Source organism: Triticum aestivum, chromosome 5D (assembly GCF_018294505.1).
Source record: "Triticum aestivum cultivar Chinese Spring chromosome 5D, IWGSC CS RefSeq v2.1, whole genome shotgun sequence".
NCBI lineage: Eukaryota > Viridiplantae > Streptophyta > Magnoliopsida > Poales > Poaceae > Triticum > Triticum aestivum.
The window spans coordinates 383989968-384014094 of NC_057808.1; the positions used below are offsets into that span (position 1 = coordinate 383989968).

The 24127-nt window shown below is 47.2% G+C and overlaps 1 protein-coding gene across 1 annotated transcript; it reads left to right on the top strand.

Moving 5' to 3' along the window:
* Nucleotides 1–1861: 1861 nt before the first annotated feature.
* On the top strand, nucleotides 1862–7730 carry LOC123121976 (protein FRA10AC1). The gene is made up of 11 exons (XM_044542080.1): nucleotides 1862–2049; nucleotides 2635–2702; nucleotides 4407–4488; nucleotides 4581–4664; nucleotides 5078–5117; nucleotides 5605–5650; nucleotides 6109–6167; nucleotides 6284–6351; nucleotides 6542–6652; nucleotides 6728–6792; nucleotides 7281–7730. The coding sequence occupies exons 1-11, from the start codon at nucleotides 1994–1996 to the stop codon at nucleotides 7358–7360; spliced, it is 759 nt and encodes a 252-aa protein (XP_044398015.1). The 5' UTR covers nucleotides 1862–1993; the 3' UTR covers nucleotides 7361–7730.
* Nucleotides 7731–24127: the final 16397 nt, after the last annotated feature.

Sequence of the window (24127 nt, forward strand, 5' to 3'; positions counted from 1 at the left end):
CTGTCGTGCACTTCTGGATCGAGGTGAATCCAAGTTTGCCGGTGCAATCCATCTTGCACTTGAAGTAGTTGTCGAACTCCCAGATGGAATTCACAATCCTGAGGAAGAGCTTTCGGCTCATCCGATAACGGCGCCGAAATGTTTTCTCGCCGTGAAGTGGAGCATCGGCGAAGTAGTCGGAGTAGAGCATGCAGTAGCCTTCGAGACGATGCCGGTTCTTTGCTTTCACCCGCCCCGGCGCCGAGCCACCTCGCCGCGGCTTTTCACTGCTCGCCAGCAGCTGGGCGAGGGCGGCGAGCACCATGAGATGTTCTTCTTCCTGGACGTCGGCCTCGGCTTCCTCCTCCAGCAGCGCGGCGAGTGCTTCCTCATCATCCGAGTCCATCGCCGAGGCAGGCAAATCGCCGAACACCTTGCGCCCGGTGGGCGTGTACCCGCCGCTAAACTGCCCCTCCGCGGCCGAAAACAGCGGCCGGAAACGCCCAGCTGCTGTTGGAGGGACTGCCGCGGCGAACCTCTGCTATTTTTCCGGCGGGGAATGGCTATCTAGCGGTAAAGGGCGGCGGGCGGCGCCGGGATATAGCTAGTGGCGGCCGAGGGCGCGGGGGACGGGTGGCGAGTCGGGGAAGAAAATCTTAACTTTTCACCTGACGGTGTGGGCCAGCCGCGCTTTTCCCTTGCGCCAGAGCCCCCAATGGCCCCCCGGTGCGCCGGGTTCGGCCTGTGACCGCCGGGCGGAAAAAAGGGCCGAACCGGTGCTTTTCGGCGTCCTGGGGGCGCGACTGGGGCGTTTTTTTGGCGTCGGCGTCGAAAAAATGGCCTGGGGGAGGGGGGGGCTGTTGGGGGCGCGGCTGGAGATGCTCTGATCCCAATTCTGCCATGGTAGCGCCTTTTCTCTCCATGAATTTTCTATTCTCAACATTTTTATGAATTTATAGCTAGTAGATTTTGGCCAACACGTGGACTATTGGCTAGGTTTTTTGAACTCCTAATTTGAGTGTACATTATTCGCTTAGACAAATTAACATATCGCACATTACTTTGCATTTGTCAAATTGTAGGTAGACGAGCTATCTAAAAAAAAAATGTATGCACGCTACAGATATTTTTTTCCTCAACATAAAATCACCATCAGCAGGATGCTCCAGGACATATATGAATTTGAAAATGCAAGACATATTTTCAAGTATATATAAGTAAGCATTTTTACTTCTACATCGTCTTTTATTGTGTCCGCTGATCTACGCTAAAAGTTATGAAACACATTTTGTAGTAAAATGGTGCATCAGGGTAAATATAGCTCCAGCTCCGCCCCTGAGCTAGGTAGAGCGGAGCGAGAGAGGCGGAGTGGGCGAGTGGAGAGGATGGAAAAGACACTGTTTTCCTTTAGGGAACGGGCCGGCCGGCTCGGTCCCTACGGCGGATAACGGCTGTTAGTGGCGCGCCGTTCTCCGCCGTCGGCCCAAACACGATATGTCACGTCAAAACGGTCTCAGAAAACGAATCAGTGTTTTTGCCACTGTTAATTCTTCGCTGCGGTGTAAAGTGTCACGTTTTGTAAAATAGGGATTTTTCAAGAGCTATGACGTTAATACGGTGGTTCTGTGTCAAACTCAACACGCCGACTTCCACTTCCCTCCGAGTCCAACTTTGTTTCTTTTTGGGGATAGCTGGCCCTTATAAGGGGCCCTTTGCTCCGCTGCTAAAAAGGCCGGCCCGTGAGATGGGCTCTAGTGGACCCGGCAAGTCGGTCCAAGAGCCGCCCGCGGCCCACATCGTGGTTCGCTTCTGCCACCTCAAGGCTCCAGCCACCAGCGCCCGGCGCTGCGCCCCGACTCGGACACCGCCGCCGACGCCGACGCACCAGGCGCCCCCCCCCCCCCCCCCCCCCCCCCCGCGGCATCCTTTCGTTAGGCTGGTGCTTGTGCCACGGCCACGGCTGCTGAGGTGCTCAGACGAGGCGAGGCCCAGACGGAGAGGGCGAGAGAGCGCGATGGCATCGCTGGGGCGGCTCAAGTCCGCCATCTTCGATAGGGAGGAGAGGAAGATGTAAGGATCTCTGGCGCAGCAACCGCCCCATCTCGTCGCGTCCCTCTCTTTACCTTCTTCGATTTAGTACTCGTCGATTTGGTGCCTTCTATTACTTCATTTTTTTCCTGCTCGAATCGGCTATAAAAACCCTAGCTTTTTTTTATTCTAAATTCCGTGCTGTTAAGACTGTTAACGAGAAATGCTCACATGGTTTAGTACTTCTATAATTCTCGAGGATACACAAACTAATCTCCCTGCAGAAGTAATGCTGTGTTTTACAATGTTCTGCACGGTTTACTACTCTTTTTTTAAATCTTGGTGATATGCAAAATAATCGTGTCCGCGCACTGTAATTTACTTCTTGGCCCATAATTGCCTTGTACTCCCTCTGTAAAGAAATATAAGAGCGTTTAGATCACTAAAGTAGTTATCTAAACACTCTTATATTTCTTTACGGAGGAAGTACTACAAGTTAGAGTAGCCTAGTGTGCTAATCGAAGGCAATGGTTTTTGGCCTTTGGATCTATCTTTTCGTTGGTTTGCTTGTGGTTCATAGGCTGAATTGTTGCTTCACGACTCTGGATGTGGGATTGATGGATGCAGGCAGTACCAGTCGCATATCCGGGGGCTCAACGCGTACCATCGCCATAAGAAGTTCATGAAGGATTATGGTATGATCTGCTGCTGCTGCTGTTTCCTGCAAAAACATGCTGTTAATTATCTTTGCCCCAATTTTTTCTGGTTGACTCTGGATTTGTGTTGGTTATGGTTGACAAAAAATGGGTTTTTGAATAAAATAGCATGGTAACAAAATCACGAGTTAGGTAAACCAAATTGTACTTGGTGGTGGGGGTTCAAAGAACAGGCAAAATTTGTAACTTGTAAGTTCACTAAAAACTTGTGTTTCTGATGTAACCACGCATACAAACATACGCAGCATGATGCTCGAAAATTGACCCTGCAAACTTCTTGTGCTTCTGTTATTACTAATTAGCTCAAGTGCTAACCTCTGTATGGAATTCAGCATCCAACACACCACAACTACTATATATGCTTCTGGCTTTGTAATTGATCACAACCATTCATTGTGCTGGTGAGCCTGCTTTAGAGTAGCTTTAAGTCTAATATATTTGTACCTTGTCTCAATGGTGAAAAGGAAACTGGGGCTGTGGCATATAACGGGTCATTTATTTGCTTAGTCTTGGTTTCCAAAAGGAACTGAATGTTGAACAGCCCCCTCTACTTAAGGAATAATTGGGGGCTACCTTCATCCATACATGTATTTTGTATTTCTATGTGTAACTTGTTCACCTAGTTTAATACAGACAACATTCTAATATGGATTTTTAATATGGGATTTATGTTTTTTGCCCAATGTCAACCCATAGACAGGCCACATAACGACTCCCCCTTTTTGCTGATTGATTCTGGAATTGTGTTGGTTAAGGTATTTATTTGTGGTTGAGCAAAATGGTTTGGGAATAAATGGCATGGTAATGAATCATGAGTTAGGCAAGCCAAATTATAATTGGTAGCACTAATAGTGTTCAAAAACAGGGGACAGGTGTAAGTTGTAACTTTCAAGTATGCAAAAAACAGTTGCACTTCTGCTGTAACTCCACATACAAACATAGCCATCGATTCTCCAAAATTGATCCCGCAGCCTTCCCGTGCTCCTGTTATTGCTAGTTATCTCAAATGCTGGATTCTGTGTGGAATTGAGCAACCATCACACTAGAATCTGGTTACCTCTAGGCTTCTGCCATTGTAGTTGATTACAATCATTCAGTATGCTGGTGAGCCTGCTTTAGTAGTACCTTTAATTGTGATATATTGTTACCTTGTCCCGATGTAAGCGTGTGGATAGATGATTGAGTTGCCCTTTTATAGTGAAATGGAAACTGGGGCAATGGCATATAATGAGCTATTTATTTGCTCAGCCTTGGTTTCCTAAAGAAACTGAATGATGAACAGTCCCCTCTACTTAAGAAATAATTGGGGGCTACCTTCATCCATACATGGATTGTGTATTTCTACTATAACTTGTTACCTAGCTTAATATAGATAACATTCTAATATGCATTTTTAATATAGGATTTATGTCCTGGTCTCCAATATATTGATAACCAGTCCTGTGCAATGGTGCATTTTTTTTTGCCAACTGTCAACACATAGATAGATCATCGCTTCATTGCCAAACATTTTTTTAATGCATCCCAATCTCACAAAATAGTGGAATGAAAGAATAGACCCCTTCGTTGTAGAAAGAATTGGAGATCAGACACTCAACCTTACAGTTCTGTTAACCTTAGCGTACATGATATCCATCATTCATTTTCTGTTTGCCACTGATACATGTCTTTACCTTTCAACAGTTCAGTTTTATGGCCATGAGAAAAATGTGGATAACAGTCTGCCCATCAAAACTGATAAAGATACATTGAGAGAAGGATACAGGTCTGAACCACGTCCTATTAACATATGCCTGTGGTTTTAGGAAACTCATAATTTCATAAATGCCTCACTTTTCTTCCTCTATCATTTGAAAGGTTCATTCTTTCCGAGGAAGACGACATGGATTCAACTTGGGAGAAGAGGCTGGTCAAACGTTACTATGACAAGCTTTTTAAAGAGTATCCATTTTTAGTATATTTTATATTGCATTGTTCTTTCTATGAGGACATGTCAGTACATGGCATATTTTTCAGATAATTTTGTGAAATAACAAGTTCATGTATGCTGATGCTAATGTCATTACATATAGTTATTTAATAGTTTGGTAATGTAAATAGGCATAAGGCATGTGAATGTATCTTAAACCTGTAAAGGGCATATATCTCTTGCCGTCCTCTGTATTGGTATGCTCTTCTGCATGACAACTTAAGTGCTTCATGGTTTCACCTCAATGCCTCATGAACTTGTGCTTTCTCTCAGCCAGTATTGATCATTGCTTGTATAAATGGGAGCTGTATTTGATGTGTGCGCTGTTATTTGTAATTTTGTAAGACTTAACTGTAATGTGCTTAGGGTCCTTAACTTGAGGCAGGTATTGCATTGCTGACATGACCCAGTATAAAAAATGCAAGGTATGGTGCTTTAACCCTATGTTAATGAATACTGTTTCTTGATGTAAACATGTAGTTTCTCCTTTAGTCTTGAATCATATACAAAAGGAAGAATGCATGGCATGACTTTTGGAGGGACATCTAAAGGCAACAATAGTTTCCTTCCAATTGTGATACTCTTGTGACCTTGATGAATTCATATTTCATAAAATTAATGCACATGCAGGAATAACTATTAAATTGTTTTTTTGGTTGTGGATTTGCATCAATGTGCATATTGCAAGAACCATGTTTGCCAACCTGCCCATTTTTCATATTATGTTCTGGCAGGCACGCACAAACACTGATTATCCTTGTAACACAGAAGTGAACAACTATTAACGACATGGCAGTCGTGCATTTTCAGTGGCAGGACGATGAATGGATGCCCAACCAGTTTTTTTTCCTTCAAAAATCATCTGTAGTTTTGGATATGAATCCCATCTTACAAGGGTATATTTTCCTGCAGATTGGATTGAGATGGAGAACAGAAAAGGAAGTGATATCTGGCAAAGGTATTCTTAAGCAATCCCATCTATTAATTTCCATCTAAAACCATTTCTCTGAAAAGTATGACTGAACTTAAATTGTATCAGTATTCTGTTTCTAGTAAGTAGTAACAGACCATTCAAATGAAGTCTAGTATTTAAAGAAATTGTAATTAAAGGTTACTGAGTTTAAAGCTTTATTTCTTTACATTATTAGGCAGACTTTTCTTTTATTTAGCTGTATCTCTGAGTGCAGTTGGGGTGCTTGCACCAAATTACCACCAAACTCAAACAAATCATAACTGAATCTCTAGATTTTGGAAGCCATCATTGTAGTTTTCTTTTCTAATTACACTAAGGTGTTAGACAATACAGGATTGTTTTTTTTTTCCTTCTGAAAATTGTCTATTCGCTTAAACAGGATCAGATATTTCTTGTCCAGAATCAATACAAAATCTTTAGCAATGGTCTATGCTCTTTTGCAGGGCAATTTATCTGTGGCAGTAGGCATTGTGATGAAAAACATGGGCTAGGTAGTTATGAGGTATGTTCTTGCCTAAAATCCTATTGCTCATGCTAAAATGTGTAAAACACAAAACACATTTTATAAAGAACTGTTTCAGCTGTATTTGTAGCACTTACATCTCTTATCATTTTCAGGTGAATTTTTCTTATGTTGAAGCTGGGGAGCAGAAACAAGCACTAGTGAAGCTGGTAGCTTGCAAGAGGTTAGTGAATCCACTGTTCCATAATAGGATTTGTTTGAACCAGATTTGGCACTGCTCTTTCTTACTATGATAGTTATATTTCTTTAACTTTTCCTTGGACCACTGAATCTTGCTTCGTCTTTTGTGCTTTCATTTTGTTCAAGCAAGTGCCCAATTGATTATTTAGCCTGATTGTAGTACATTATGAAAGATGTGCAGAAAAGCTTGCTTACAAGAGGCTCAAGGAGAAAGAGAAAGAGAAGGAGGAGGATCCCTACGGTGAAAAGGAAATTGAGTTGAAAGACAGGGACAAGAGAAAGAGGTATCTTAAGTTCTTGTTCTTGTCCAACCCCATTATTTTGTTACACTACATTCTTTGACTCTGTTCAAACTGCAGAGAACATGAAGAAAGTGATGACACCTCTGAGGATGAGGCCAAGAAAGATAGAAGAAAGAAAAAAGGTACAGCTGATTGCATACGCCTTTTATATTGCTCATGTACTTAGTTGGGTTGGGGGGCAGGGGTCTAATGCTTAGTTAATGGCTTGCTTGGCTACTGTACTCCTCAGGCAGCCAAATCTCAGACAGGGTTTTCATAACATCCCCGTGGCCTATTGGCACCATCCTTTTTCCTGAAATCCGAACAGCACTTTTCAAGATATTTGGCACCTAAATGTAGAGTTAACATGGGCCCAGGTCACGGCTGATCTCAGGCCTTGCAAATAAGGCCTATTTGGAACACAGATCTTGTGTTTATTCATGTATGCAAATGTCATGGCTCTGCGCTCAGTAGAACATATGCCTGCATTGGGCTCACCAGAACCTGCGACAGCCTTGGGCTTTGTCGATTATTCTGTGCTCATGCATGCATCTTGTGTTTGTTTATTGGGGATTTAGGGATGCCATAGATTCCAGCGGCATGAAACGTACTTTTTGCAAAAATGCTGCAGATCGGAAGGGGGCTTCTTCAAGGAGTTCAGGAAACAAGGATGAAGGTTTCGAAGAGTTCCTCGAAGGCATGTTCCCATGATCTGGTTATCTTAGTGGCTACAAAAAGTTGTTCCATGCTCTTTCGGGGAAAAAGGAGCACGGATTTTGTAACAAAGCCATTAGCAGTGGAGTGGCAAATCGTTGCAAATCCGACCCTTGATGTGCTTTGACTACAAGTCAATGTAGGTGTGTTATCTGTAATTATGTGTGCCCGTGTTGTTTCATTTTCACATGGCTTTCCGCTTTCGTAGCCGTGAGAGATGCCTGTTACTCTGTCAGTCAAAGAAAAGATGAATGTAACTACTCGTGGGTCTACTTTACTTACTGTTACACCGAAGGAGTGAAGGACAAGTTGAGCAACATTGACTTGTGTGTATCTATATCAGTGTTGTGGCTGGAGAGGTTGGTGATGAACTTGTGTATCTATATCAGCTAGCCTGCCTAGTTTCAAGCCAAAAAACAGTGATGAACTTGATGTTACATTTGCATTATACCTCGACAATTGAAAATAAGCAAATTGCAGCTTCCAGTTACTTATTTCTTATTAAGCAAAAATAACAATTTACCTGCTTATCTGCACAAAATGTTACAAGCCCAACTCTGTAGAAACAGATGGATGAAAGCGTTGGAGATTGTCGCATATGAAGGGAAGAAACTTCCATCTTGGGTAACAAGAACTGAACCATATCTCGAGATCAAGCTAATTGATTCGAGATCATGTGAAAGAGGATCGCCTCCACTGGGACTTGCTGCCATGTCTGGAGATGGTTGAGATTAGTGGAACTGGCAGTCTGACACTGCTAATTTCTATGGCCACAGAGGTACATCTGGTTCATTGGATAAACTGACTTTTTTTTCGTGAATACGCAAAAGTGCGTATCATTTCATTGATAGGTAGGGAGGGTACAAGAGAGCCTTTTTGAGGGTGGGATGCTCAGCCCACAATATTACATACATACACGCCTATGCCAGCAAAAGGTTGAGTCCGCAAGCACTAGCTCGAGCCCAGGTCCGAGCCTCGTCTTGAATAGACGCAAACAACGTCGAGATGGAGGGGGTATCGCCGTCGAACACGCAGCGGTTGCGGTGCTTCCAGATGCACCATGCGGTTAGCGTGGCTAGCGTGGCAAGGCCCTTGCGAAGGCCTGAGGGGGATCCAGCGATGGCCGTCGTGCACCAGGGGAGGAAGTCTTCGTCTCCAGATGGAGGGTGGGTAGTGGCACGCACCCAAGCGAGCACATCATGCCAAATTTGCCGAGAAAAAGGGCAGCCAATGATGATGTGCTGCATGGTCTCCTCGGCCTGATCGCAGAGGACGCAGCGGTCGTTGTGCGGCAGGCCATGCCGGGCAAGCCTAGCTGCAGTCCAGCAACGATCGAGGTCGGCGAGCCATCTAAATATTTTGACTCGCAGGGGGGCCCAGCATTTCCATGTCAGGCGCCAGAAGGGGGCCGAGGTAGAGCCAGCGTACAAGGCCAGGTAGCAAGACTTGGCCGAGTACTTGGCATTCGCAGTCCATCTCCATTTCAAGCAGTCGGGGGAACTGGATAGCGCAATAGGCTGGAGCATTCTCCACAGGTTCACGTAGTCGGCGAGTGCACCAGGGGTCAGGGCGCCGCGAAGATCGGCGATCCAGCTACGATCGTGGAGTGCCTCCGCGACCGTGCGTTTCCGCCGGCGTCGTGGGACAAGGGGTAGGAGGGAAGGGGCCACGTCAGAAACTGTCTGGCCATTGATCCAGTGGTCTGTCCAGAACCGGCAGGTCCGGCCGTCGCCACGTCCCAGGAAGTCGAGGCCCGAAAGATAGCGGAGGCATCGGGGTCGCTCGGGAGATGAAGATGCGCCCAAGGTCTGGTGGGGTCGGTGCGTTGGAGCCACAACCAGCGCACGCGCAGCGCAATGTCTTGGCGGTATAGGTCCTGGATGCCGAGGCCGCCGAGCTCGAGAGGGCGGCAGACGCGCTGCCAGTTGACGGGGCCATGCCCACTCTGGGCGTCTTTTCTACCGTGCCAGAGGAACTCCCTGATGATGCGATTGACCTGCTTGAGCACCGAAGAGCAGATGGCGATGGCGACCATGATGTGTGAGGGGATCGCACATAACACATGGTGAACTAGGGCAAGGCGTTCACCACGGGAGAGGAGAGTTGCGCGCCATGTTGATAGCTTCTTGGACATCTTTTCAACGATGGGCAGCAAGGAAGACGCCGATGGCTTCCGCACGGATAGGGGGATGCCGAGGTAGATGATGGGGAAGCCCACCACGGCGCAGGCCAGCTCGCTCTGGATGCATGCGATCTCTTCTTCCCCATAATGAATGGGCGTGGCCGAGCACTTCGAGAAGTTAGTGCAAAGCCCGGATGCCGCCCCAAAGACGCGCAGCAGCTCACGGATGACCCATAGGTCACGGGAGGAGTGGTGGCAGAACACGACGACGTCGTCGGCGTAGAGGGAGATGCTCGATGCAGCATGACGGGCGGTGAGGCGCTGCAGAAGTCCACGCCGGTGGGCATGCACAAGTAAGGAGTTGAGGACGTCGATGGCCATCATGAATAGCATCGGGGAGATATGGTCTCCTTGTCGTAGGCCGCAGGCGAGGGTGATCGGGGGGCCGGGGGATCCGTTGATGAGGACGCGCGTGCTGGAAGTGGAGAGGAGGATGGTGATCCATTCGATCCAGCGCCTACCGAAGCCCAGGTGACGAAGGACGTCGATGATGAAGGGCCAGGAGACCGTGTCGAAAGCGCGCGCAATGTCGAGCTTGAGGAGCACCCTAGGCGCCCGCAGGTTGTGTAGTTGGCGAGCAGTCTGCTGGACAAGCATGAAATTGTCATGCACACAGCGACCGGCGATGAACGCGCTCTGGTTAGTGGACACGAGTTGGCTCAGACGGGGAGCGAGTCGAAGCGAGAGGACTTTGGCGATGAGCTTAGCAATAAGGTGAATCAAGCTGATTGGCCGGTAGTCTGAGAGAGCGGAGGCGTCTTGTTTTTTCGGCAGGAGGGTGATGAGGGCCTCATTGAGACGCTGCAAGCTGCGCCCGTTCATGGAGTAGAATTTGTCGAACACCTCGCAGATGTCAGCCTTGATCGTGTCCTAGCAGGCAACGAGGAATTCTGAGGTGAAGCCATCGGGTCCCGGAGCCTTGCCGCGGGGGAGCGCCCGCACCGCTCCGAGGATTTCTTCTTCCGTGAATGGATGCTCAAGATCGGCAAGGTCGAAGGACCGGTCATTGATCTGGTCGAGGTCGATGGAGAACTCCCGAGGTGAATATGATCCAAAGAGGGAGGAGAAGTGGTGGAACGCAGTTTCTGCCATGTCACGGTCGTCATGGACAGTAGCGTTCTCAGTCCGCAGGGAGAAGATGCGATTCTTGTGTCGCCTATGGGCTGCATGGATCTTGAAGAACATAGAGTTGGTTTCGCCCTCCTTGAGCCATCTGAACCTGACCCGCTCGCGGGCAATGGACCTCTCTAGAGAGGCCAGCCCCAGATATGCGCGCTTGAGATTTTTGCGCAGCCATGTTTCTGAGGGGGAGAGAGGGCGGTAGTCTTGCGCCGCATCCAGCCGAGCAGTGAGCTCACGCGCGATCAAGAGCTGAAGCGAGACGTGTCCGATGGTACGCGCACCCCAGCTCTGGAGGCGGCGCGCAGTGTGTTTTAGGCGGAGATAAACACGCCGAAAGGGGTCCGGGTCGTGGACGCCGGCCCAAGCATCCGCCACAGTCTCCTGGAAGCCATCGAGTTTGATCCAGAAGCGCTCGAAGTGGAATCGTTTAGGGCCTGCCTGGAGCGGGGAACAATCCAGGAACAACGGGCAGTGATCTGAGACAGTTGTGGCGAGGCATCGAAGATGGGCATTAGGCTGCGAGGTGTCCCAGTCGGAAGTGCATAGGAATCTGTCGTTGCGCACGAGGGTAGGGTAGTCTCGCTCGTTGGACCAAGTGTAGCGGCGACCATGCATGTATACGTCTCGAAGTTCCATGTCCGCGATGAATCGGCGGAAGCGGATCGAGGTGCGTCTGTTGATGCGCCCATTGTTCTTATCTTCAGCTGAAGAGACGAGGTTGAAGTCACCTCCAAGTAGCCAGGGGCCGGCACAAGTCTCTCGGGTCTCCCATAAATCTTGGACGAATAAAATCTTCCCGCCGTCCTCCCGCGGCCCATACACGCCGGAGATCCACCAAGGGTGCGCCCCGGTGGTGGTAGAGACAAGGGCAGTGACGTGGTGTTGCCCAATGTACGGGCTGGAGATGGAGATCTCATTGCGGTTCCAAGTGAGAAGGATGCCGCCACGGGTGCCGGAAGCCGGTAGGGAGAAGAAATCAGCGAAGCAAGGGCCAAGGGTCTCGATGACGAGCGACAGGGAAACCGTGTCGAGCTTGGTCTCCTGGAGACACACGATGGTGGGAGAGACCGAAGTAATAACGGAGCGCACAACATTACGTTTGGCCCTACAGTTTAGACCGCGGACGTTCCAGAAAACTATCTTAAGGTTACAATCCATATGGAAGAGGGGGGGGGGGGGGTCCGTTGGTATTGGCAGAACGGAGCTAGCTCGCGGCAATGCCTCGCGCCGCCGCCGAGGGGGTGTCGCGGATGGCCAAGGTGCCGACGGGGATGTGCCAACTGTAGTAATCCGCGAAGGCTTGGACAACGTCCTCCACAAGGGGCTGCTCAAAGAGCTTCCTGTAGCGTTCCATGGCGACGGTGGAGATGGGCTCGCCGTGACGAACAAGGCCGAGCCGAAGCAGAAGCACCCTCTTGGCTTTTGCTTCAGAGTTCAATCCACGGTCGTTTTTAGCGATCCGATGGCTCCTTCTGGGGGTGAAGTTGGGCGGGAGCTCCTTTCTCTTCCTCTTGGGGCCCGGGGTGTGAAGGACCGGTGTGTCGCGGCGTTGGATCCCAAGGATGAAATCCTGCAGAGTGCAGTCATCGGGGGCAGCCGAAGCGGTGCTTGCATGGTCTAGCAAGGCCGGGGCGAGCCGGGCTCCAACACTTGGCAGGTATGGGGTGGCCGCAGCCGATAGCTGGCTGGGGGAGCGCGTGCAAGCCACAGGGGAAGGTGGGGCTGGCGACAAGGGGGCCTCTGGATCCGTCCCGATCTGTCGCGACACTTGGGGGGAGGGCGGGGCCATTATGCCAGAAGGGGCCTCGGGATCCGCTTCCGCATGCAGCGAATCAGGGGAAGGGGAGATCACGACCTCCTGATCTGCTGACCGCCCATTGGTCGGGGTAGCATGGCCCAGCCCGCTATCCTCCTTGTCTTGGAGCGGGGGTGGGTCCATGGAAGCCTCGCGAGCTGTGCGGCCAGGGGAGGAATATCCATCAGAGTCTTGGTGGGGCCAATAAGTCAGCAGCAGCGGCGCGGGCAGGCCGCGTGGGCACAGCTGGGGCGGGAGACCGGGTCCCACCGTCGGAGCGGTGGTCAAGGCAGCTTTTTCCAGAGCCGAGGCGGCTTTTTGCATGGGCCGGGGGGGGGGGGGGGGGGGGGGGGGGGTGCGTCAGCGTGCAGCGGGTGGGCCCCAAGGATCCCGTGCCAGTCTGTTGGTGGGGGAGGAGGATGGCGCCGACGACGAGAGCGCGGGCTGGCGCCGGAGTTGCCAGGGCCAGGGCGGTGCCGGCGCGCATCACCAGAGTTTCCGGAGCGACGCGGAAAGTCGTAGTGGCGCGGCCAGGCAGCGGGGCACGGTGGCGATGGAGGCACGTCAAAGGGGTTGCCGTCGTCGGAGGGGCGCGGCGGTGGCGGCGCCGGAGCAGGCAGGCGGTAATCCGTGGAGCGTGTCACGTGAATGGTCACTTGATAACGCAGGACCCCCAGCGCGAAGCGCTCAGCGACGCCGGAGTTGGCATCAGGGAGCACCGCCTCCTGCTCCGGGAGGTAGAGATCAGAGGTCCGGGGGATCGAGTCTAGGTTGGGAGTCCACGCCGAAAGCCGGAACACAGACATGTCGGCGCTGCTGCTGGTCTCGGGGGCGAGCTCGTCCACCTTGCAGAACGGCGCGAGCAGAGTCACCGTAGACGAACGGTGCCATCTGTGCTCAGGGATGCCAAAGATCTCCAAGTCGACCTTGAACCGGAGTGAAACCTCTTGGGCGCCGGCGAGGCGGCACCAAGGGTGCATGAGAAGACGAAACCGCGGCCCACGAGCAAACGCCCGCAGCCACCCGGGCACGGTCCTCCATGTTCCTGAACCGGATCAGGAACTGTGCCGGGCCGCGCCGGTGGACCGAGAACTCATTAGCGGGGATGTCGAAACGCCCACTGACCAGCCCCGTGACATCGGTGCAGGAGACGCTAGTGCGGTGGCCGGCAACCGTGGCAACCAGAGCGCGCTGAAGCGCGATCTCGGCGGCGTCGATCTCGTCGGAGCGGGGGAGGAAGCACGTCACGGTGGCGGGACGGAGGGAGGGGTGGCCAGACATCACGGTGGGAGTGCCCGAGGAGGAAGACGCCGCAGCAGAGGACAACGACGACGAGGGCCGCGGGGGTGGCGCCGCGGGTGAGGGCGAGGAAGATGGCCGTGGTGGCGGAGCCGCGGCCGAGGACGTCGACGAGGAGCGTGGGGAGGGGGCCGGCGACGGGGTCGGTGAGGCCTGCCCGGAGGACACGGGGAGGCCGGAACCGTTGACGCAGGCACCGGGGAGGGGGGCGCCGCGCGTGGCCGCTTGGCCGGACCCGGGCCGGGGAGGGAGGCGCGAGGCACGGTGCAAGCACGCGCCTTGTGGCCGAAGAACCTGCACCGCCGGCAACGAATGTCCTTGCGGCAGTCCACGAGCGGGTGGCCGGGGGAGAGACAGCGGGGGCACCCACCGCTGGTCGTGGCCGGGGAGCGGGGATGCGAGGGCGCGTCGGGGCGGCGCGGCCGGAGACGAGGCTGGCGCGGACGTTTCCTACGGTGGTCTCGGGCCGCCTGCCACGGCTCTTCCAGCGGCGGGGCGACGCGGTGGACCTCTGACCGCGGTCCTGGCCGGCGAGGCGGAGTGAGGCCGGCCTGCAGGTCGCCAGCGGAAGGGGTGGGAGAGGCGAGCACGGCGTCGCGGTAGGAGGACGCCACAGAGCCAGATCCGGCAGAGGAGGGGCTTGAAGCTAGCCAGCGCAGCACCGGGTGCAGTCCGCCAGGGGGTGGAGGGGAGATGTCCATCGGGGAGGGGTGCCGGGGCCGGGGAGGCGGCCGGCGAGGGGCTGTTGGTGGCCGCCGGGGCCGGAGTGGCCACCGGCGCGGCTAGGCACGGGGGCGGCTAGGAGCAGGGGGAGCTGGCTCTGTTTGGAAGCAAAGTAACTACATAAACTGACTCTTCTGTATGCCCTTAGTCTGGGAACAGCTGCAGTGGTCACGGCGTCTTGCAGAATTGGCAATCACTTGACAAAACGTTTAGATTACTAAAGAGTGATCTAAACGCTCTTATATTTTTTTACAGAGGGAATAGTATGGAAGGAGATTAGATGGCATATTTATCAATCCTGATAACATTATGGTTCAGGCATACCATGCATGGAGACTCTTAGATGGCATCTTTCATATAATGTAGTATGTCGAAGGTAACATGAAAATATAAAGTATTTATTAATTGATCTTATGAAAGGTTGTGCATAGTGGCTCACAATGTGCCTTCTTTGCCTTCAAAAACAAAGACACGCATGTCACGTTTTTAAATCCTTGCTGCGTGGACAAACTTTGTCCAATTAGCCGAACTTGCATCTGAACACATTTACATGTGGTTTCGATCTTCATGTGGTCCACGGTTTTGAAACTCTTTGAGATTATGTAGTGTGTATGGGACAGTAAAGAATGAACCTGTTAGAGAAGATATAAACCAAGGAACAGATTAATACTAATCGACATAGGAAATAAGTATGTTAAAAGTGAACAGATAAAAAAATAGACAACAATATTATGCTTCGGAAGTGATTGAGGCTATGATTTTTAATTCCAACAATCTATGTATCTTGTATACAGGGCACTATGTTAGTTCATAAGAACTACAATTTTGTTTAATATCAAAGCAGACTTGAAGAGCCCCGCGGATGCTGATATTAGTTCATAATACTCATGTATCAACTGTACTAAAGTGTTATTTTGACCATCTGCAGCATCTATGGAGAAAAGAAAATATAAGCTAAATCCTCAGCATTACAATACCCCCAGGTCTGTCTATTGTTAAAACAAGGGCTGCCTTAGTAAGTACGATACAAACTAAACATTTGTAATGAAGGCTTGATTTTGAAAAATGTTGCTAGAATTCATATGCATGATCTAGAAAAGTACAACGTAGGATGACATATATTTTGTCATCAACCAATAGTAATAGAAAGGTAATTATATTACATAATTGGAATGAGTACGATCTCGCTATCTCAACAAATTAAGAAATAAATACATTGTTATAGTGCAATGATTACCACACGCTTATGCAAGATCGTCATGAAAGGGGAATGCTATCTTTAACACTCCCAGTAAAGACATTTAACTTTTATTACATGAAATGAACAAATGTTACAGGTAACCTAAGCATGATTGCAAGGATAGAACACAACCACTCTAGTAAACGGGAATAGAAGGAAATGATGCCTACTTTCACATGCTTGTCTGTGTGGCTTACATGAATATTGTACAGGCTGAGGCCAGTATGTGCCATTCCATGCATATGCATATGATTTACCTGCATAAGGTAAGACATATCAATCAAGATCAACAGAAGAATAAATACACTAAAAATCTTTAACTTTTGAAGCTTAGACCATTCAGGAGGCCTATCATCAATATCCTGACTCAAGCGTGTCAGGCAGATGAAGGCGGACTAATGGATCTTATTTCTAAATTTGTGGAGGCTACCCTATTGCATCATATTTTCTCTCTTCAACTAAAGCTCGGTAAAAGCATCCATGCCCTCATTTGATAAAATAACCTAGAGTTTTTTTACCCCTCTGTTCTCTCAAGGATATTTTTTCAACAAAATACATGCAAAAAAGTGTGAGAGCCTGGCTTAATAGGAATGATAGACTACTCATATCAACAAGGAATTCCTTCTTTTCCGGGAGCCCATTTGAAAAGAACTCCAAAGTTAAGCTTGCTTGGCTTGGGGTAATTCTAGGATGGGTGACCGACCGGGAAGTTGGTCCCGGGTGCGCACCAGTGAGGACAAAGTGCGTAGGAAAGACAAGTGTTGGTGTATGGGGCCAGCCTTGACCCCGCCAGGTGTAACAGGGTGTTATAATTGGTATCAGAGCTGACCCTCGCAGTTACATGGACATGCGCAGGTCAGGTGCACGGGCATGTGGCGCATGGCGCGTGTGGCCCGTCGTGGCACACGGCATGACACATGTGCTGGACTGGACACACATACATGTGCCAAGAGGGAACGTTCCTGATGGGATGGGTGACCGACCGGGAAGTTGGTCCCGGGTGCGCACCAGTGAGCACAAAGTGCACAGGAAAGATAAGTGTTGGTCTATGGGGTCAGTCTTGATCCCATCAGGTGTAACAAGGTGTTACAAAAAGTGCATATAAGAAACAACATGTACCTACATAGTCGGTTAGATCAGAACGGCTTGATAAGAACTGCAGCAAAAATAGAACGCCAACTCCAATACGCGAAAATGAACTTGTGACTCTTTGTTACCTGTTTTCAGTTAACTATAAACTCTGTACCTAGCAGCGAAGAGTTTACAAGCTGAAAGAATTAAGCCTACTGGCCATAAAGGTACATGCAAAGACTGGAACAACTAATTGAAACTCTTTCCTGCGGGCATAGCACAACACACATTTATTCATTACTTCATAACTGAAACCGAAGAAGAAAATAAGTTGGCATTTTTGCCTTACGACACTCCCTCTCAGCAAATCCCTGGTTTAGAGTTTTTTTTGGAATTTGATAGCAAACTTGAACTGTACCAAGAAAGGATTAGCATTGGTAGCAACCTTGCAATAACCTTGCAATGCAACGAAGGAAAAGATCAAATTAGTAGAAAACCTATAAGAGAAGCTTCAATGAGCCTTTGTATAAACAGAATGGTTTAATTTGGCATCCCCTAAATTATTGGAGTACTAAACAATACAAAGCAGGACACTCAGAATTGCATAGACTCGAAAACTGAAACTCATAACAATAGACATGCACTTGCATAATATGTCTCCAATGGCACCTGACTGTGAATCTTCTAGAGATTCAAACCTTAGACACCTGTGTGCATAACAGAAATGAAGCTAAGGCAGAAGAAATAATCAGTTATGTGCTTCTTAGTAATTATTGCTTGATTCCAAGAAGACCAAATATGTAGAAGGAGGACTCCAGATCAAGGTTCTGGATAATGGGTGAACATAAGTCTACAATACTATGTGCTTCTTATAAACAGTATGTTTTTTCTTTAATGGTTTAGAACCCCCTAAACAAAATAAAATCAACACATAAAAACCTAGCTACAAATGCAGTTCAAACAAAGCAAACAACATGAAGCAATAAGAAATAAAATAAAACCATAATATGGCAATATATTGGAACAACTAGGTTCGCATTTGCAATGACAGAGAGATTCAACCTGGAGTTAGCTATATGAAACAAATTAATCCAAAAAATCAAATAATAGTCCTGATGGAATGATGAGGACATGACTACCTTGGATACGACCAAAAATATTGCATACGTGCATATTTGTGAGGTGATTTCTAATGCAAACTATTCAATAATTTATTTATGTTATCCAGAACAAAAATACTTCACAGACTTTTGTGCCATGTCTAATTGTAGGTGTATGGGACTTTTGTACAATCCACATATGATGATAAGGGAGAAAGGGACGTATAGGTGCTTTTCAAGAAGTTCTCTCACGTCACATTTAGCACAAGGGAAGATAGAGTCCAAGTATCTCACGTTCTGCACTCAGATTCAGACTGCACAGACATACCTGACTCAAAACGTCAATTTCTCTTTCATCCGGACTCGGAATTGGGTGATTCTTTTTTATTGGAAAGTAGATTTCGTGCACTTTCCAACCCAATTGGATTCACCTTCAAATTAATCCGGAGCGTTGAGATAATGATGAGACAATCTGACGCTGCAGCAGAATCCGAGTCAAACTACAAGTCTAAAGGTGTTGCATCACCTCCACTTGGGCCCATGAACCTTGTACGACCTAGATTTAGTTTTAAGCTACCTTCGGACGTCCTCCCACCTCTTTGGCCGCCATCCCTTGCTCCTATATAAGTAGATCTATCTAGTAGTTTTTTGCTGGGGTTTGTTTAGATTAAAAGTTCGCCATAGCTGCAACTTCGCGTACTTCGTTTGTGTTCAACGACCAGACCAAGACGTCACAGAAACCCACCTTGATCAATAAAGCTTTCATCTTATATTCGCAATATCCAGATTGCAATCTTAGTTTCTTGCTTGTTCTTCGTTTGCTTGCAGGAAATAGACCTTCGTGGTCAGGTTGATCGTGCTCCGGCGTGGTCAATAATCTCTCGGAGTTGGTTTAGCGATTGCTAAGGCGTGACGTCCTCGCATGTTCATAGTCGGTTTGTCAAAGTCTACTCATCTGAAACGATAACCACCATCTCATCGAAACATCGGGACACCTTCGCCTCTATCAAGTGGTATCAGTTTTAGGTTGCTCGGTGAGAATTTCCTGTTTCCCTAGATTAGATTTATTTTCTTACCTATTGTCCAAGAAAAAGTCACACAAAGAAAGTTAGATCTGTTCATCCTTTGTCCAAGCCAGTCTGAGCCTTTACAATTTTCTTTTCATTGTCTGCATTGTTGAATTAGCGGTTGCATCGCCGTGTTGAGTTGCTTGTCTTAGTATCTAGTTCCTCTAGAGTTTCGAGTTCTATTCACATTAGTCATGCCGCCGCTACATCATTATCCCTTCCATTGTCCACCACCCCACCCATCAATTTCCACCACGTGCTACCCATCGTTCATTGTCATAATCATAGTTGAGGTCGTTCGCATCTTCGCTTGATCTCATCTGCATATTATCTAGTTTGTTTGGGAAAGAGAAAAAAAGAGAGAAAATAGTAAAAAAAAGTGAGAGAAAAAAAGAGAAGAAAAAAAAGAGAAAATTTGGATCTATCTAGACTCAAGCTCGTACCTGAATTCGGATTGGAATCTGTTTTGCGCACTGTTTAGTAAAACAAGCATATTTTCCTCATACGAAGTCCGTTTTGGCTCCACAAGTACTCAAATTCAAGCTAGCGACGAGCCGCATCTAAATAATTGTAGAAGCTAGTTCACTATTTGACACCTGAAAATCGGCTTCTAAATAGGTCTTTTTGCCCTCCGAAGTTCGCCAACCTAGCTTGTTCTAGTTTTTCAGGCCAGTGTTAGAATTGTTTGACTCCTCATATCAACTCGAATTGAGTAATTCTTTTTGCGTTTGAAAGCTTGAGTCAGTGCCATTCTTGAGAAAAATTATCATAAAATTGGCACAAAATTTTCCAGGGGAAAGTTAGAGAGAGAGAGTTGTTGGTTATATCGTGCTTGACAGTTGTTTCTCATCATTATCTTTACTGTCATTGTGATCTTCACTTATATCTTGCTGTCCAGAGCTACTTCATATCCTTTATTGATGCGAGTTGTGCTATGCCGTGACCTTATTAGTGTTCCAGGCTCGCGTCTCTAGTCCGATCTATCCTAGGACCATCACAGTACCGTCGTTGAGCGTTTATTCAACATTGCATATTTGAATTGATTATTGCTAATCTTTTGCTACCAAATATTTAAGCCTTCCAAGCTCCACATATTTTTACACCATGCATACGTACTTCCCCTGGCAATCGCTTTACTTAATCTTCGGAGTTATTTGACACCGCTGATTGCCTGTCACCACCTGCTGCATGGTAAGAACTTGTAAGATATTGATATTTGCTTTACTGTGAGCGCTTTACCACCACATCCTAGTAGTTCATAGGAACATTGTTCTTGAATTTTATTTCTTGTTTCTACTAATCATGACAGGTTCCGGAGTTGTTAGTTCTTGGGCTTCATCAATCGTGGCAGATTTTCCACCACCTAAGAAAATACAACAACTGTCACAATAGGAGCAACACCATCAAAATGCACATAATCAGGTTCATGTTTTCATGCCACCATTTACTGGTCATTTTAGACCTGGTTTATATATTGAATGGGAGTACGAAACAATGCTATATTTGCTTCTCATAATTTTGATGAGCGTACAAAAGTTAAAGCCGCGGTTAATACGTTCAGTAGCTTTGCCTTAGTTTGGAGCGAACATTGTCGGTTATACCCTGATTATATACCTACTAATTGGGATGATTTAAAACTTGTCATGAGAGATAGATTCGTCGATTTTTATTATACTAGCGCATGATTAAAAAACTAGATCATTTAAAACAAGGTAGTGACACCGTAATAAAATATTATGATGATTTACAAACTACCTTGTTGCATTCGTTTTTAGAAGAAAGTTAAGAAGATTTAATGGATAGATTTTGGGGAGGATTAAATCGTGATATTCAGGAGATACTAATTCATGAAGAGTGTTATCCTATGGACCGTTTGTTTTGTCTTGCTTGCAAAGCTGAACAGGAAATAAAACGATGTGTTGCCCATAAGGAGAACAAGCACACAGTACACATTCCAAGAGTTGATACGGTTGTTCCTTCAACTACTAGTTGTACTATGACAACTACATCCATTGTTGTGAGGACTACATCACCTCCACCATGTGACACATCACCCCCGAGAGTCAACCTGGCAATCCGACCCATGGGCACCCGACCCGAATGGGTAGGGTATGGTTCGTCATGTTCGCCCATGGGCACGACCCATGGGCAACCCGATTAGTGGTGGGTAGGGCATGGGTGCAGGTCTATGCCCATGAGTTACCCGATGGGCATATAGACATATACACGTACATACACTGGTCTAGTTTTGTGCACTAATTATTTTGTACATAGATACAAGACACATAGCACAGAAACAGAAAAAGGAAAAGTTGAGGGGTGGCCAGGCCATTGTGTGAAGCGTCTATGTAGCATCAGCCCCAACGCAGGCATCACTCAGAGTTTGCAAAAGGCTATGGGCTGGTCAATACCAACAAATGGAGCCAAGGCTATGGGTTTCACGTTGGCAAAAGAGAAGCAGCCGGCCCCAACCTAGGCACCAAACAGCCAGCTTCACGTTTGCTTCTTTCACGTTTCAAGAATCAAGGCCCAACAAGATTTTGTTAGTGGCCCATACAATACACTCGTTGCTGGTTCATGCACTGGTATAGTTTAGTACCACCTCGCCCAGCTACGGGAAAGGAACCACCTGCGAGCCTATAAAACACAGCTGCTGCACGCTGCTTGCTTGTGTGGTTGGGATTAGACAACGCCAAATCCTGTTCGCAACAACAGGAATCGTTTACCAAGAGTTTTGGCAGAATAAGTAAATTATATTGAAAATAGTATCTTGCGCCCGATGGGTAACCCATTAGGTCGGGTTACCCGATGGGTACGGGCGTGGGTCTGCTCCTATACCCATGGGTAGGGTCATGGGTGAAGGGGTAGACCCATTTACTTATAGGGCATGGGTTTGGTAGAGGTTGACCCGACCAAACCCGACCCGACTGCCAGGTTGACCTGAGAGTGGCTACATCATCTGAGTTGATCATAAGAGGTAATGACAAAGGTACTGATCTTCCACCTCAACATGAGAAATATGAATGCCTTGTCAATTTAAATACACCATCTGATGAGCTACCCACTACTTTGATCACACCACCTATTTTAGAGGACTATGTTGATAATTTGACTTTGCCACGTGATCAGACAACTAAAATATCAACAATTTCGAGTGGACCCATTGAATTAAGTGTTAATACGAAAGAACCATGTGAATCAGGGAATAAATCAGATTTGGACCAAATACGTTTGAAAATAATTGTGCCAATGTTTAATCATTTTGATATGACCTCTAATCTTGGTGATGATTCTGTGTCAAATGACTTGTTGCATGTTTGCTTATTTAAGCATGTTCGCATGTAAATTTGAAGCAATTAAAGTGTATTCACCAATGTTGGGATGGTTTAATTATGAACATTGTCAATCTTTTGATATGAATAAGAGCTTCACTTATATGTGCAAACCGAGTTGCAATATTTTCATGCCTTCTACTTCTTGGGATAATAGTTTGGTTCTATATTTGATGAACTATGAAAGTTACTCATGTATACATGTGTCATATGTGCAAAAACGAAGAGAATTAAAAATGGATGCCATATTGATACGTCTCCAACGTATCTATAATTTTTGATTGTTCCATGCTATTATATTATATGTTTTGGATGTTTTATATGCATTATTATGCTATTTTATATTATTTTTGGGACTAACTTATTAACCTAGAGCCTAGTGCCAGTTTCTGTTTTCCCCTGTTTTTGAGTTTAGGAGAAAAGGAATATCAAACGGAGTCCAAACGGAATAAAACTTTACGATGATTTTTCTTGGACCAGAAGACACCCAGAGGACTTAGAGTCCAAGCTAGAAGAGCCATGAGGTGGTGGCAAGGGTGGAGGGCGCACAGCCTACCTTGTGCTCCCCTCGGGGATCCCTTAACCTACCTCTTCGTCCTATATATTCACATATATTCCAAAATCCTCAGAGGGAGCAAAAAATAATTTTCCGCCGCCACAACCTTCTGTTCCCGTGAGATCCCATCTTGGGGCCTTTTCCGGCATCCTGACGGAGGGGGATTCGATCACGGAGGGCATCTACATCAACCCTATTGCTCTTCTGATGAAGCGTGAGTAGTTTACCTCAGACCTATGGGTCCATAGCTAGTACCTAGATGGCTTCTTCTCTCTCTTTCATTCTCAATACCATGTTCTCCTTGATGTTCTTGGAGATCTATCCGATGTAATCTTCTTTTGCGGTGTGTTTGTCGAGATCCGATGAATTTTGGATTTATGACCAGCTTATCTATGAATATTATTTGAATCTTCTCTGAATTCTTATATGCACGATTTGATATCTTTATTTCTCTTCGAATTATCGGTTTGGTTTGTCCAACTAGATTGGTTTTACTTGCAATGGGAGAGGTGCTTAGCTTTGGGTTCAATCTTGCGTGATTTCACCCAGTGACAAAGTAGGGGTACCGAGACACGTATTGAATTGTTGCCATCGAGGATAAAAATATGGGGTTTTCATCATATTGCTTGAGTTTATTACTCTACATCATGTCATCTTATTTAAGGCGTTACTCCATTCTTTATGAACTTAATACTCTAGATGCATGCTGGATAGCGGTTTGATGTGTGGAGTAATAGTAGTAGATGCAGGTAGGAGTCGGTCTACTTGACACAGACGTGATGCCTATATGCATAATCATTGCCTTGGATACCGTCATAACTTTGCGCTTTTCCATCAATTGCTCGACAGTAATTTGTTCACCCATCGTATTATTTGCCTTCAAGAGAGAAGCCTCTAGTGAAACCTATGGCCCTCGGGTCTATTTTCCATCACATTTGTTTTCGATCTACTATTTTGCAATCTTTTATTTTCAGATCTATAAACCAAAATACCCAAATATATTTAGTTATCTTTTGTTTAGTTTTATCTATCTCTATCAGATCTCACCTTTGCAAGTGACCGTGAAGGGATTGACAACCGCTTTATCGCGTTGGGTGCAAGTGTTTGATTGTTTGTGTAGGTGCATCTATTGGGGACTTGCGCGTTTCTCATACTGGATTGATACCTTGGTTCTTAACTGAGGGAAATACTTATCTCTACTGTGCTGCATCACCCTTTCCTCTTCAAGGGAAAAACCAACGCAAGCTCAAGAAGTAGCAGGAAGAATTTCTGGCGCC